Raw genomic sequence first — 14,465 nt, 5'->3', positions numbered from 1 at the left:
ATCGCCAAGAGCGCTCGTCCCTCCACTATCTGGAAAGAGCAAGGTTTTACAAAAGGAATTAAAAAGTGCCAAAATGACATTTACGCACGCGTGCAGTGACGCTCTCTGTCCAGTAGATCTGGGCACTGTATTGGCTCCCTCCTCTTAACTGCGGCCTGGGCTGTTCCACCTCTTCCCAGAGGTCCTTCCTCGGCTCCCGGAGGGTCTCTCGGGGAGCTGCGGGGTTCCCCAGCACCCGGCAGCTCACTAGGGAGGTGGAACTCTGCTTCGGAATACTGGCCTCAGCTACAAACCCATCATATACGCAGATTTATGTTTTTTCCAGTAAAATAGTGAATAAGAGAGTACTAATAACTGACCCAAGTTACCCCTCTTCATTTAAGAGAGACAACTCCTCCTCCTTTATATACAGAAATTATGCCTATAATGTTCCGCCTATAATTTATGACTGTGATTTTAGGATCAATTTTTATTGTTACCTAGTTTTTGTTCTCAGGAAGACTATGCCTGTGTTGCTGAAAGAGCAACTGAAACACTGTATTAGGTTGCTGTTTTAAGGAAAAAAAAAACAACCAAACAAACAAAAAAACCACCTTGCAGAAATGTCCTCTCCACAGAATTTTAAATCTTTGTCCCCTGAGCAGAGCTTTAGGAGTTGTGTGCTGAGCAGACAGGATGCAGCTCCGTGCTGGAGAACTCATTTATCTTACTTTAGAAATGACACTGGAACTAAATCCGCTCTCACTTTATATCGCTGACTTTTATGGGACTACCCTACTGTACACAAGGGCAGACACAAGCTAAAAAATGTAAATATCTCAAGCCGTAACTAATCAAAAGTACTTACACACACAGTAAGTAAACTGCCACAGAAAGCTATGCATTCTGAGACATTTTCAGCCCAAACCGGACCTTCCATAGCCTGGTTCTCACTACGGCTTAAATTTCCAGCAGATGTGAAATAAATGGAAATACAAGAGAAGTGGAAATAGAGAAAAAAGCTGAAGGGAGCATGCAGGCAGCAAGGCAAGCCGGCCCCGGGATGGAAATGCAGGAGCAGACCTGGGCTTCCAACTAGGGCACCCACGGAGCTGCTGGGAAGTGTGGGCACAAGGGTCCCCTCGGGGCCGGCCACGCACCAGAAATACTTCAAGGACATTCTGGGGCCCCAAGGGCGTCAGTACAGTTTGTATAAGATATCTTTAAGCAAGGTGCTTAAAGAAATAAATAGGTCAATGCCCTGGGAGGCTGAACAGTGATAAGGAAACAACAAAAAAAAAAGGTTCCCAATTGAGCCAAGCAATCCTGGCACAGCCTAGGAGAGGCTCTATCCCGGTAAGAGGCACGAGGTCCGGCACAATCCCCACGCGCGGTTAGACTTTTGCAAACTGCCCCAGTCCATCCTTCCCACCAGCCGCAAAGCCATCCGGTTCATTATCCCAACCCAGACTGAAAGGAGCTCCTCGGAACACGCGCATACTCAGAGTTTGACAGCATTTCCAAAATAATGCTGCTGCCTTGTAAAGCACATAAATATTACACCTACGGCTAATGATTTTGCTTGCCTGTAATCAAAAAAGCGAAGGTAATAAAAACCATAAAACCCCTCCTTGGGTTAAAAGACAACAAAACTGCCCCGAACTTAGGCAACAGAACTGGGATAATTCTGTAATTCTCGAGCTGAATAACTACCTGGCACTGTGCTGTCTCTTTAAGGAGCACACAGCTGCTCAGCACCAAAAAAAAAAATTGCTTGATAAGGATACTGCCTTTTCCTTATTTCATCACTGCAGCTCTCACTTCTCCCCTCACCTTCGGTGTAGTGACCCCTGAATTGCCTCACCCGTTCCCGGGCTTTGTGGCCAGGGAGATGTCACGCACGTGCCCCTGCAAAGCACACGGTGTCTGTGCTGCCGTAAGGATAACCAGGTGACCCCGTGCCTGCTGTAACGGACACCATGCAGGCCAGCGGCGGCTGAACACAGTCTAGTGGCTGGAACGGCTCTGTAATTTGAACATGCGAACAGCCAGAGAGACTGCTGTAGCCTAAAAGCCCTCCCCTGTAGCACGGGCGCAGTCCTTCTGCTACACAAGCGCACGATGTCCTAAGCACACGCTGCGTCCCGGTAAGATAAGCCAGCGCCAAAACCTGCAAGTTGCTGGGAGGGGCGAGAGGGGCAAGAGGCACGGTGACCGCACCCCGTACCACAGCCAGGCAGGAGCCGGCTGGAGGGGTGATAATACAGCAGCCGCAAAACTGATACGCAAAATACCGGTGGGGTTTGCAGCGCTTGTTTGTCCCGTATAACAGGCTCAAGGCAGGCGAGATCCGAGCTTTCAGAGTCAGTCCAGCCAAATGTTTTTGTACAGGCAGTAAACTCACAGCACCTTCCACCTGAACGAGCGAGCGCAGCCCTGCACGGCCGCCGTGCGAGGCCAGGCTGCTCAGCAGCTCTCTCCTCCCCGCTCAGGTGCCCCAGCAGCTGTGCACAACCGGACAGACAGACAGACGCGTCCGTCCAGAGGTGGCCCTGGCATCAGCCACGGCTGCAGACGGGTCTGCAGGCCGCCTGGCACCGGCCACCTCTGCTCCCATGGTGCTCATCCCCTTCCTCCAGTGTTGCGTCCAGCTCCTCCTCTTCCCCATCCAGCTTCTTGCCTGCCTGGGCTTACAGGACTCCTTCCGTAAGAAAGTCTTTCCAGACATCATGGCCTAGGTGGCACCCATCTACAACCACAAGGTCTACAAGCAGAAACAAGGGCTGTTCAGCAGCTTAAGGAAATCTGCGGGCCCTTTGGGCCAGCTTGTGTTGCTGGAAATCAGCACAGGCACTGGCACCAATTTTCAGTTCTACCCAGGTGATGTGCATTGACCCTAATCCCAATTTCAGACAGTTCCTGCTCAAGAGCCTCTCAGAGAACCGGCACCTTAAGCTTGAACATTCAGTGGTTGCTTCTGGCCAGGATCTGCATCGAGTCCCAGATGGCACCGTGGACCTTAGCGCTGTGCTCTGTGACCTGCAGATGAAGGAACCAGCTCAGCCTGCTTCCCCGCTCCCTCCTCGGCATGGCCCGTGTGCTGCCACGCACGCGGAAGGTCTGGAGAACCTGCAAGGTGGTGCTGACTGCCCGGGCAAGTGCAGGACACAGCTACTCAAGCCGGCCAGCCTGGCTCCTGCACCTGCAGTCGGGCAACCCGCAAAAACTCCAAGGCCAAAGCTGTTTCAGAAAGAAAAGAAGAAAAAAAATAAACCCCAAACCAACCCAGGAGGCGCTGGGAGCTAGGAGGAGCAGGAGCAGAGCAGTACTGGATAAGCAGGATTACCGCAGGGCAACGGTGGAATACGGGGAGGGAAGGGGGAAGGGATGTGCACTGTAACACGGGTAAATTATTAACAACCCTTTCAGTTCAGCGTTGCCACGTGTATTCTCTAGCGATTCTCTCTCTTTAAAACTTGTCCACTTGCAGGTATTTTCCTTATAATCTAAGGGAACACTTGTGAGACGCTGCATTCACATACTGCTCCTCCAATACTTTTTTCTCCAGTTAGAGTAACTGGGGAGGAGTTTAACTTAAACTTAACACCAGTCCTATCCAAACAGGTGAGCGAAATCCGTGTAACTGGCCACAGCCTTAGCCCTGCACGCAGCTGAAAACCTAATTAATTCCTCAGGGCAACCTTGTACACTCTTACAAAGCAAAACTAGGGAAGAGGGAATAAGATCATATCCAACACGCTCCACCGAGATGGGGACGGAAACATCAGCTCTCAACCCTTGGACTTCTGTTTGGCTCCACTCAAGATGATTTACAGGAAAGTTCTTACAATACCAGATTTGCTTTTCATCTGTTATTTATTAACAGAGAAAGACGTTGAGCAGATGTGGTCAAAGATACAATTAAGCATGGATAGGGTTCACAAGGCTGACGATGACAGAACTACTACACGCTACACAGACTGACCGCAGCCTCTCAGGCCGGGACACTAGATTTCCGCTCGCTAAAGCTCCCTCATGTTCTTTATAAACATTAAGAAATAAACTCTTTTCCTTGCTGGTATTTGGCATAAGCAAACTGTTTATTCACATTTCACAGGTGAAAAAAAAAAGAAACACGAGGAAGTTGAAGTGGCTTGTCCAAGATCATCCAAGGCAGAGACAAAAACCCGGTGGCAGCAGTTCCTGCCATCAGACCAGACTGCATCTTGCGCAATCCTAAATTCAAACGCGTAGCCATCCAGTAATGACCACCACCTCCAACGAAAACTGAATGGGAGGCACTTTCAGAGACTTCACAGATCAAAACAAACATGAATGTAGCACGCACAGCATCTAGGCAAGGAGGCTGGTCCTCAGCGAGGTGATAAAAGGCAGTGTGTTTATCAACGTGCAAAAGATAAAATTCTGCACACAGAGGTGAACAGTCCTAACTTCTTTTACACTTTTTTTATGGCTCTGTTTTTGAGGGTGGAGCTTTCCACTTCTTGGAGCGTGTGGTTCCCGATCATTCCAGTTGGACCTACTTGTAGCAAAAGGTCTTGACCCAGTCTGGAAGTACTTTGGAGATGGGTGTTCCTCGAGCAGAGAGACACAGAGGGAGCCGGAGAAAACAAATTTCTCAGATCTCCATTTGAGGCACATTCACACCACACCTTACTGGATTCCTACCAGCCCTCGTATCATTGGGTGTGCGGTAAAATAAACGACCATGAGCACTGCGGGACACAGAACCTCCCTTCAGTACGCCTTTCGTGCTCAGCTGAAGGTTCTTCATCCTGACAATCAGCCCATACACAGCCGTGGGCTACGCAGAATAGGAGTATGGAAACCCTCCTGAGCAGCCACAGCTCACTCCAACTGGGAATCACATTCTTCTATCCGTTAGCTAGGCTTTCTGGGGAGAGCTGCTGCGCAGGCACCAGGCAAACAGGGCACAAGTCTAGACAACACGCTTCAGTCCAATATAAAATAAAGGGGGAGTCAGCATCTTGGAGAGCTGAGCGAGGGAGGGGGACAGAAGATACATGCAAGCAACGACGGAAGGCTAATGTTTTTCTAAGGGCAGAAAATAATGCCCAACCTCTAACGTTTCCAGTACAGGACACATGCATACTAGATACAGCACCAGTACGAGCACTCTCATTTCAGTTTTCCCATTATGAAAGTATTTACGAGCAGGCGCTCCACTGCCCATGCCAGGACAGTCCTTCCTCCCTGGCGGGACTTTTGTTTCTTCAGGGAAGTGCTCATTACACCACCAGTTCACTACGCTTAGTTCTCACTGCCCGTTAGATGCCAACGCTGTCAGCGCAGATTTAACTTGAAACAGTCATGTACAAAGCAAAAACCAGAACTTCTCTTCTTTACACCGGGAGAAAACTGGCATCTGTTAAATCAGATGGCAGAAAGGTAATCTCCGCCGTAGAACGCTGTTCCTAGATAAGCCGTGTCCTTCGAGCCCTTTGGGCACGCTCTGCTAACGTGTTTTACCTATGCTTAAACTCTTTGTTTTCTACTCTCTCCAGTCCAGACCACACCTTAAAGAGGCATCTGTTAAAAGCCAGGAGCTGCATTAGAAATGTTTTCCAGCTAAACTCCCCGAGGACACCAAGGGAAGGTGCTGCTCTCTTGGCCGCTGTTTAACCTTTTCTATGATTTCCTGCAGAACAGCAGCAAGGAATTAAAACCTGGTACAAATTACGTTTATGAGAAAATAATGCATTCACGTCTCTATTTTGTGCTCCTCACACATCCAGCTGGTCTACACACAAACTAATCCCCACTGTTCAAATCTGTTTCTCTAATGCAGTTGCCATGAGGTGGAGGTATGAAGGTACGACAGCACAGCTCGTTAATAAAGCACTCTAATTGCGATGCTGATGTACGCTGGATTTTATATTTGCTTTACTACCACTAGAGGGAGGAGGAAACTCACGGGACAACGGGACTACCTGTCACTGAACAGAAAAACAAAATTCTCCAGCGCAATTCACAAGAGAACTGCCTTTATTAGCGACCCGAAGCGCTCCTTTCCCCGGACCGGGCTCTCCCGGAGCAGGGCAATTAAGTGCTAGTGGCAGATCTGCACGGCTACCAAGCTCTTTGGAAAAGCACTGCTAAGTGCAAAGTGGACAAAGTTTTACAGAATGCATTTAGCACAGAATGGACTGTTCATTGTTGACCCAAACTTATAAAGTCAGTAAAACCAAGCCATATATGGGACGCACGGATTACTGAATTAATTGTTTTATCTGTTTCATGATTCCCATCAAAGGTCTGAAATAACTAAGAAAAGCAAGCTCATTCACTGCCAAGGAGCCCATGTGCACCTACCAAAGTATTTTAGCTGCCCACAAAGTGGAAAGACTGAAAACTGCTGTGTCAGAGGGTGCACGGAGCAAGTCACTGAGTAGCTCACCCAGCTAGTGAGTGGGTGAATTTACCAACCAGGTGGTAAATTAACTCTTAAACAAACATGTTTTAACTGAAATGTTAATCAAACTCCTACAGCAAATCCAGAGTTCAGATTAATTTATTTCAGCTCACTAAAGACAACGTCCGTTGCTTTAAGAGCCATGACCTGTAGCCTGAAACTGCTGAACACCAAGTTAAGGCATTTTATGACATTCTGCCAGTGGTTACACAAAGTTGGACCGCCCAGTTTACCCCGGTTACGTAACAGACTGGCAGCTCCTCTTCTGCTGGGACACTACGGTCACTGTTTGGTATGCAGCTACGTTCTTCCTTCCTTGCCTGTGACCAGACTTCAAAGAGAAAAGTCTACCAGATCAAGGAGCTGAACGTACTTCAAGAGGAGCACAGCAAGTGCATGAAGGCAGCTCAGCCTGAATTTCACGGGCTCTAATACACAGAAGAACTAGTTTTGCTCACTACGGATCCTGCCCCACGCTGAAGATGGCACAGGCTAACATCCTCTTCTTCCGTGCCTGCCTCGCGCTGCTCGCCATGCCCATCTACCTACTATCGTTCCTGGGCATATGGGAGCCTTTCTGCAAGAAGATATTTTTTCCTTTCTTCTTAGAGAAGTTTTCTGCAGTTCATGAAAGGAAAACAAAGAAGCACAAAGAGGAGCTATTTCGTAATCTCTCTGACTTCAGGAGCCCCTCAGGAGAGCTGAAGCTGCTGGAGATCGGGACCGGCCTTGGTGCTAACTTCCAGTTCTACCCACCGGGCTGCAAAGTCACATGCACTGACATAAACCCCAACTTCCAGAAAAGCCTTTCGAAACGCATGAACAAGAACCAGCACATCCACTACGAGCGATTCCTGGTAGCTGCAGGAGAAGACCTGCACCAGGTGCCCAGCGGGTCGGTGGATGCCGTCATCTGCACCTTGGTCCTCTGCTCTGTGCACAATGTGAACGCCACCCTGAAGGAGGTACTGCGAGTGCTCAGACCAGTGAGTATCTGAAGAAAAAGTTTTGGTACTACCTTTATCATCTATTCCAGGGGCACTGCATAAAAAGGTGGGGGGAAAAAAAAAAATTCTTTTTGAGCTTACAAACCAGACCCAGTTTATTTCCCCACAACCCCTCTGCACTGCTAAATGGTGCAAAGCAGTAGCAACATACTGGTCAGTCTGTCCTATTCTTGAAAGTCAAACGCTAAAAATAATACAGTCTCGTAACCAGAACTGCCACTAACTCTGTAAGAAATTACAGTATATCATGCACAGAACTGGTTCCTGTGCTGGTGTTTCTCCCCAGACTTACCAGATTTTCTTTGGGTGAGAAGGTGGGAAAGTCTGAATCTTAAATAAACTGCTCTAGCCTCCTAGAAGTGGGGCTGATCTACTTATATGACTAAAACAGTCTAATTAAATGCCTTAGTTCTCTGTAGTATACTAATCAAGCTAAAGATTTTTTAAAAGCTGTTTTGTTGGGGTATTTTTGCAACAGACTTTCAGCATTTAAAGTGGCATTTTCAAGACAATCTTCCGGGTTGTCAAAAACTGATGAGTTTGAGTAGGATTTATACATTTCTCTTAGTTTCCTTTGAAAAAAAATGACACGGTAGCAACTGTAATTGAAACAAAAAGACAACAAACTATTGGTATAATAAAAGAGGGATCAAATAAGTACAGCCTTCACGCTTTCTGAACAGGCATTTTGAATCTTTGCAAGTTTCCTGCTTACATTAATTCCAACTGACATCACAAAAGCAAAAAGCAGGCAGGGAAGGGGTGGGAGAATACTGATGAGCAAGTGAATTGCACACGCACTGGTCTGTATTTGAGAGGAGGTGGGATGGAGGGAGAAGTTTGGCATAACCCTAGTGCCTGCTGCAGCTCTGTAAGACGACTTTGTTTTCCCAAGGGAGGAGCCTTCTATTTCTTAGAGCACGTGGCTGCCGATCATTCCAGCTGGAAGTATTTTTGGCAGCAAATCTACCATCCGACTTGGAAACTTGTCTTTGATGGATGCTGCCTAACGAGAGAGATATGGAAGAATCTCGAACAGGCCAACTTCTCGGAGGTGAAACTGCAACACATCAGCGTAATGCTGCCCTGGACGCCCATTCAGCCCCACATCATCGGGTACGCCGTGAAGTAACCCGCACCGCCCTGCCTGGCCTTCCTCCTGCCCCCAGAGAAATTCCCTGGCATAACGCAAACAACGCAGCATAGGCTAATCCAGACCTCCGAATCTAGGTGACACAGTGAAGGACTTTAATTAAAGTTTCTGATTCAAGCATCAAATTAGAAGAGAGAGTCAGTTTTCTAAACACATTTGAAGCCCTTGCGCTGCTGACCATGCCTCGCTGGACCCCACGCAGGAGATTAGGCTGCAGGGAGAATGAGATACAGCCCAGCAGGCAGAAAAAAAAATAAATGTATTAAAGGAAATTTCTGGCTACGTCAGGTTAATTCTGCGAAAGAATTCCATCAGGGGTTCCCCACGCTGGGAAGTGGCCGGGCAGCCCGGGCCTGGGGAGCCATCGTGCGCTGGCAGTGGGCTCAGCCTGCTCCCCTCTCCCCGTGCTCCACCAGCGCAGCCTCACAGGAGCAGCGGTCGGACGCAAACTCCTAACAGCTCCCTTTCGCTCAGCCCGAGTATTTCTTGGCAAAAGCGGGAGCGTGAGGGCAGGCGCACACCCTGCCTCCCCAGATAACACTCACCAGAGCCTCTCACTCGCTTGGCTGCCTGCCTGTCCCTGCGCGGTAACCGCTTCTAACGCTGTTCGCCACGAGAGCATTAAAGGATTCCTGGTTAACATTACACGCTCGGGACGTTTCTCTGAGAGGGGCCGCTGTTCAGGCGGGACGCGCCGCCACCCGGCTCCGCCGCCATTTTGTGCCCCTCGACGGAGGATGCGGCTGGGCCGGCCCGGCGCCGTCCTGCTGCTGCTGCTGCTGCCGCTGCCGGTGCTGGCGGGCACCGTGGCCGGGGGGGCGGCCCCGCGGGTCTTCAGCGAGGGTACGGTGGCTGTACCGGAGCAGCGGGTGCGGGAGGGCCGCGGTGGGCTGATAGAGGGCCCGAGAGGGCAGGCGGGGAGGGGCGGGAAGGGGGACGGGCTGCGGCGGCCCGCGGCTGCCCACAGGCACACGGGAAAACTTTATACCGAAGTCTGGCGACTTCATAAAGCAGCAGCGACTGGAACCCGCTTACCCTCAGTGTACACAATAAATCCATATACAACAAATACGCATGTGACCAGAAGAAATACACACATTTCATAAAACAGGTCCAGGATCTCCAGAAGCCGGGCTCCAGCTGCAAACATCAAAAGTCCTACAGCAACACTGTAGATTAAAAACCGAACAAAAAACCAACCCCCCCAAATGCTGCTAGTGTACCAAAAGCTCTGTTTTTCCATTTGAATGACATAATTGACTGTTCTGTTTTGCAGACTGCGGACGGCGGCCGCTCTTAGACAGCGCCGCAGGATCCCCCGTTGTAGGTGGGCACGACGCTCAAACCGGAGCGTGGCCGTGGTCAGTTAGCCTCCAGATTCGCCAGGCTGGTCTACAATTTACACACCTTTGTGGTGGAGTTTTAGTTAATGAGAATTCAGTTCTTACTGCCGGCCACTGCGTTAGAAAAAGGAAGTATGTATTCATGCGAACACCTCTCTTTAGTAGCTATGAGGAGGGCAGAGCACATCAGCAAAGCGTCACCTGTGGTGTCCAAAGGGAAATCAGTGGGACGTCCAAGGACCGAGCTCTCGTAGCGCAGAACCGCTGCGCAGACTCAAACTATTCAACTCCCGCTTATCGATACGGCCCGTGGGAGGGACTGGTGTGGCTCCAAGGACCAGCGACGGTCCCCTTTGTCACCTTTGCTGTAATGCTTGTGTGCGGTGACGGCCGCCAGCCCGGCACGGGATGCAAAGTTACATCTTTATCGGTCAGCATCAAGAAGTCTTGGATATGAACTTCTGGCTTGGCCCAAAACAACTTCTGTTACTTTTAATAAAGGGTCATTTGTTATTGATCTAGGTGACATTTTTGTTAGGTTAGGGTTTTTTTTTTCATGGAGCTCTAATTTTTCTCATTACTAGATTTTTCTAAACTAGTAAAGCTCACTGCGAAAAGAAAATGCTGCAATATTTAAATCAGAAACATTACAATTCATTAATTTTAACACGATTTCCATTTTTCCTGTTTATCAGAACCAACAATATGGCCCTTAACTGCTTTTTTTTTTTGACAGTGTGGTAGTAACACTCCTCAGAACAGGCCCTTTCATTGTACTTACAGTTCTGCTCCATTTCAGCTCTTTCATCAGTGTTGTCTTTTCCGTAGTGCTTAACGTAGTTGCAAGATCCGCAAACTAGATTATGCAAGTTCATATGGACTGTATTGACATAACCGTGACCTGAGGGAAACTGAACCATAAAAATCTCTCTACCTTTGGAATTTTATCACTTATCAAGAATTTGTCGGATCAGCTCCTTGTTTCTTTAAATGCACTTTTACAAACATTAATTCAGAGAGGCATTATACATTATATCACAAATAATAAATTTAATTTTTATCTTACACTCTGGAGAATTTTGGAGGTTAATCTGAATTTTATAGCCTGCCTTTTGCTCATCACAGGCCAAATTCCCACTTTTTTTTTTTTTTTTCCCCAGTAAAGACTTTTTTCAACATACTTGACTGGAAATTAGGTCTGACCGACTCTGGCCATATTTCTAAATTTAATATTAAGTTGATATTAATTATTTGTAACTTCTACTTAATGCATTTCCCAAATCTAGGTACAAGCATAGTCTTTATAAGCATTATGGGTATAAGCCTACTTCCTTTCTGCAAAATAAATCCATGTTTTTGTCTTTTTCAAAAAAATATCTCCTGGATGGCCTTTGCTGAGATGGAGTGGGAAGCAAAATCTGAGTATCAGCTTAAATCATTAATCTGAATTTGCCGTAACAGTCATAAGCAGCATTAGGCAAACTGAGTGTTCAAAACAGACAGAACGGTAATTAGCCAGATTTGGTCCAGAAATATTTACGACAGAATTTTCAATGTATATTCCTAGAGGCACATAAGCCAACAGTAAACCAAATGGTTAAAACATTGCCATCAGGAAACGTATTGACTTTAATGTAATTGTAAAAAACCACATTAATTCTCTCTTAGGGACCCATATTCCTGGAGAGCTGTTTTGGGCGTCTATAACCTTTGGAAACATGGCAAATATACGGCGAAAAGAAATATTAAAAGCATCACTGTGCACCCAGAATTCAACGGAGACACATTTGAAAATGACATTGCATTATTTCAGCTTCATTCCGCAGTACGCTACAGTGATTACATTCAGCCTCTCTGCTTACCTCCTGCGCACCTCGACGCGTACCTTGACAACGAAACAGCATGCTATGTCAGTGGCTGGGGACTTACAGAAGAAGGTAAAGCTCTGCTTGCGTTGTTGATCGAGTTACAGGCTACATAACGAACACCAGCTTCCAGTCCCTCAAGCTCACGGAGAACTGAACTTGTTCGGGGTATAGTCCCATCGCACAACATCGTTAAATCCTTCCACAACTGAATATCTGCTTTTGGTGTTTTTCCCATTGCAAGCAGATTAGATCTACACAGATGTATGCAAAAGGCATACATTTTCTAGCCTTTCTTACAAATATAACATGAAAAAAAGGAAAATAGCCTGGCTTTCAGATTCATGGTGCAGCTACTCAATATTGTCTGCTAGAAACAACTTTTTATTGGAAAACAACAATTCTGATGCCGTGCACTGTGAATTTAGGGGTCCCCACGTATTTTACAAATGGCTGCACTCAGCCATACTTCAATCCCAACGAGCACAAACTTAGAATCACAGAATCATAGAATGGTTAGGGTTGGAAGGGACCATCAAAGCCCACCCAGTCCAACCCCCCTGCCAGGAGCAGGGACATCCCCGACTAGGTCAGGTTGCTCAGAGCCTCATCCAGCCTGGCCTTGAACGTTTCCAGGGATGGGGCATCCACCGCCTCTCTGGGCAACCTGGGCCAGTGTTCTATAACTCGCATCGTAAAAAATTTTTTCCTAATTTCTAATCTAAATCTACCCCCCTCTATTTTAAAACCATTACCTCTCGTCCAAACTTGATACGGTGTCCGCTGGTGGTGTGCATCTTTCCTGCGTGGCCAGCTGGGGACCATACAAGCTTGTTTGCTAAGTTGCCTCTGACATTTTGAGTGAGGCTAGCGAGCAATATTGTTATCATCAATGTTTCCTCAGACTGAGAATTGCAAAAACTACATCAAATCCGAGCCTGCAAATCCTTAACTCTCTTAAGTTTAAATCCACTAGAAGCAGGCACAATTTATATTACGTACATGTCTAAACACCTACAGAAACATGCTTAAGCTAGCTGACCAGGTAAAAAAGAGCACAGTAAGAACTGCCACACACAACAGCATCAATATTTTACCTTTTTATATGCTGTCTTCCATTAAAGGTAAAACGCCGGCTATGTTAAAAGAAGCACAAGTGGAAATCATTCCTTCTAGCATCTGTAACGGTTCTGATGCATATAGAGGTCTGGTTAAGATGAACATGATTTGTGCTGGCTCGCAATCGGGAGGCACCGATACCTGTCAGGTAAGAATGAACACCGTGCCCAACCTGCCACTACGGAAACCCCCAAGCCAGAGCCTCAGGGGCATCACGATGACCAGCATTTGTAGCATAATTAATTAAAATGGGACAAATACGAAACTGAAAACAATGCAAACTGCAAAAGAAGCATCAAAGAGGCAAGATGGCCATTCCAAAGAAAAAACACACAAAGATTTCAGCGATACTCAGAAGAAGACAAGAATAAGCTAAAGCAGAAAGACCACAAACATAGTTACACAGCACGTGCCACAGATGTCACGAAATGATACTGCTTTCACGAACACACGGATGGGAACACACACACATTGCTGTACATACATGTAGCATGTATGAAGCACACCAGCACCACGCCTGGTTTTGTGCTTTTGAAAGAGAGCAGCAGCTTTGGAAAGCGACATGGTTCAGGGATACAGCAAGGTTTTTATTTGAATGCTGAGCAATCAGCATCTCTTTCTCAGAAAAGACAGTTCTTGGGTCTAAAGCACAGCATGCAGAAGCGGGGCAGCAGTGCCACGGAGACATTTATAATTAAAAACCATAACATATTCATAAGTACTTTGTCTGATACGCATCCTGCTTTCCTCAGCAGTTTTCCTTTAAGTTGGTGCTGTGGCAAGCATTCAGGGTTGTGCACTCATTACCGTGCTTCTTGGTGGACACTATATTCTCATATTGACTGACGGCTGAGAAAGTTTAGGGAGACAAGCCTTAGCACAAGGTGCAGAAAGAAAAACAATAGCGGGACTTTAATTAAGGACACTGCAACTGGTATTCTAGTGAAGGTAGTATCACCCAGCGTCGCTGAGTTTTACCTTCATTTGTCTGCGCACTACTATCCATCTATCACTGTCATCATCACTGTCCAGTCAACTTAGCCGATTAACAAAAAGTGACCAAAAAAAGTGGATGCATTACCGACTTAATTCTCCATGGTGCCCTGGCAGGGAATACACGTTACCGGTTTTTATGTTGTTTGTTCCTAGGGAGACAGCGGTGGACCTTTAGCATGCTATGACCCTAGTACCAACAAGTACTATCTCATAGGGATTGCTAGTTTCGGACTTGGCTGTGGCCAGCCAAAATTTCCGGGGATCTATGTCCGTTTATCTCAATACGGAAGATGGATAGAATCTGAGCTGCTGAGTAACAAGGCTGTGAATCCCGTGAGCGTTACCCTTACCATCTTTCTGACTGTGGTACGTATAGTGCTTGCGAAGACGTTCTGAAGGGACAAACCACTGTGTCACCATCACAGAGGACTGGTCTGCCTGCTGAAACGTTGAAAAGAGACCTAACTCCTGTTTCAGAATAAAGAGCCAAAAGACATACATTTATTTTTTAGAAGTCATGTTTGCAATTGTATTATCTTTTTTTGTTTT

At 47.0% G+C, this 14,465-nt stretch overlaps 2 protein-coding genes across 2 annotated transcripts; both read left to right on the top strand.

The window, feature by feature from the left end:
* The first annotated feature begins 6,669 nt into the window (after nt 1-6,669).
* TMT1A (thiol methyltransferase 1A) lies at nt 6,670-9,238 on the top strand. Its single transcript, XM_010119623.2, has 2 exons — nt 6,670-7,419; nt 8,336-9,238. Exons 1-2 carry the CDS (start codon nt 6,916-6,918, stop codon nt 8,570-8,572), a joined length of 741 nt encoding a protein of 246 aa, XP_010117925.1. The 5' UTR covers nt 6,670-6,915; the 3' UTR covers nt 8,573-9,238.
* Nucleotides 9,239-9,330: 92 nt separating this feature from the next.
* On the top strand, nt 9,331-14,312 carry TMPRSS12 (transmembrane serine protease 12). Its single transcript, XM_086768654.1, has 5 exons — nt 9,331-9,436; nt 9,870-10,068; nt 11,605-11,873; nt 12,926-13,068; nt 14,070-14,312. The coding sequence occupies exons 1-5, from the start codon at nt 9,331-9,333 to the stop codon at nt 14,310-14,312; spliced, it is 960 nt and encodes a 319-aa protein (XP_086624780.1).
* Nucleotides 14,313-14,465: the final 153 nt, after the last annotated feature.

Source organism: Chlamydotis macqueenii, chromosome 29 (genome assembly GCF_036417535.1).
Source record: "Chlamydotis macqueenii isolate bChlMac1 chromosome 29, bChlMac1.mat, whole genome shotgun sequence".
In the NCBI taxonomy this organism is placed as follows: Eukaryota; Metazoa; Chordata; class Aves; order Otidiformes; family Otididae; genus Chlamydotis; species Chlamydotis macqueenii.
This window is presented reverse-complemented; position numbering and strand designations above follow the sequence as displayed.

Excerpts from the sequence above, each read along its gene's own strand:
- TMPRSS12 (XM_086768654.1), top strand. The coding sequence starts at position 9,331 with ATGCGGCTGGGCCGGCCCGGCGCCGTCCTGCTGCTGCTGCTGCTGCCG. Across the intron at positions 9,437-9,869 it reads CCCGCGGGTCTTCAGCGAGG|ACTGCGGACGGCGGCCGCTC; the intron begins GTACGGTGGCTG and ends TCTGTTTTGCAG. Across the intron at positions 13,069-14,069 it reads GAGGCACCGATACCTGTCAG|GGAGACAGCGGTGGACCTTT; the intron begins GTAAGAATGAAC and ends GTTTGTTCCTAG.
- TMT1A (XM_010119623.2), top strand. The coding sequence starts at position 6,916 with ATGGCACAGGCTAACATCCTCTTCTTCCGTGCCTGCCTCGCGCTGCTC. Across the intron at positions 7,420-8,335 it reads TACTGCGAGTGCTCAGACCA|GGAGGAGCCTTCTATTTCTT; the intron begins GTGAGTATCTGA and ends TGTTTTCCCAAG.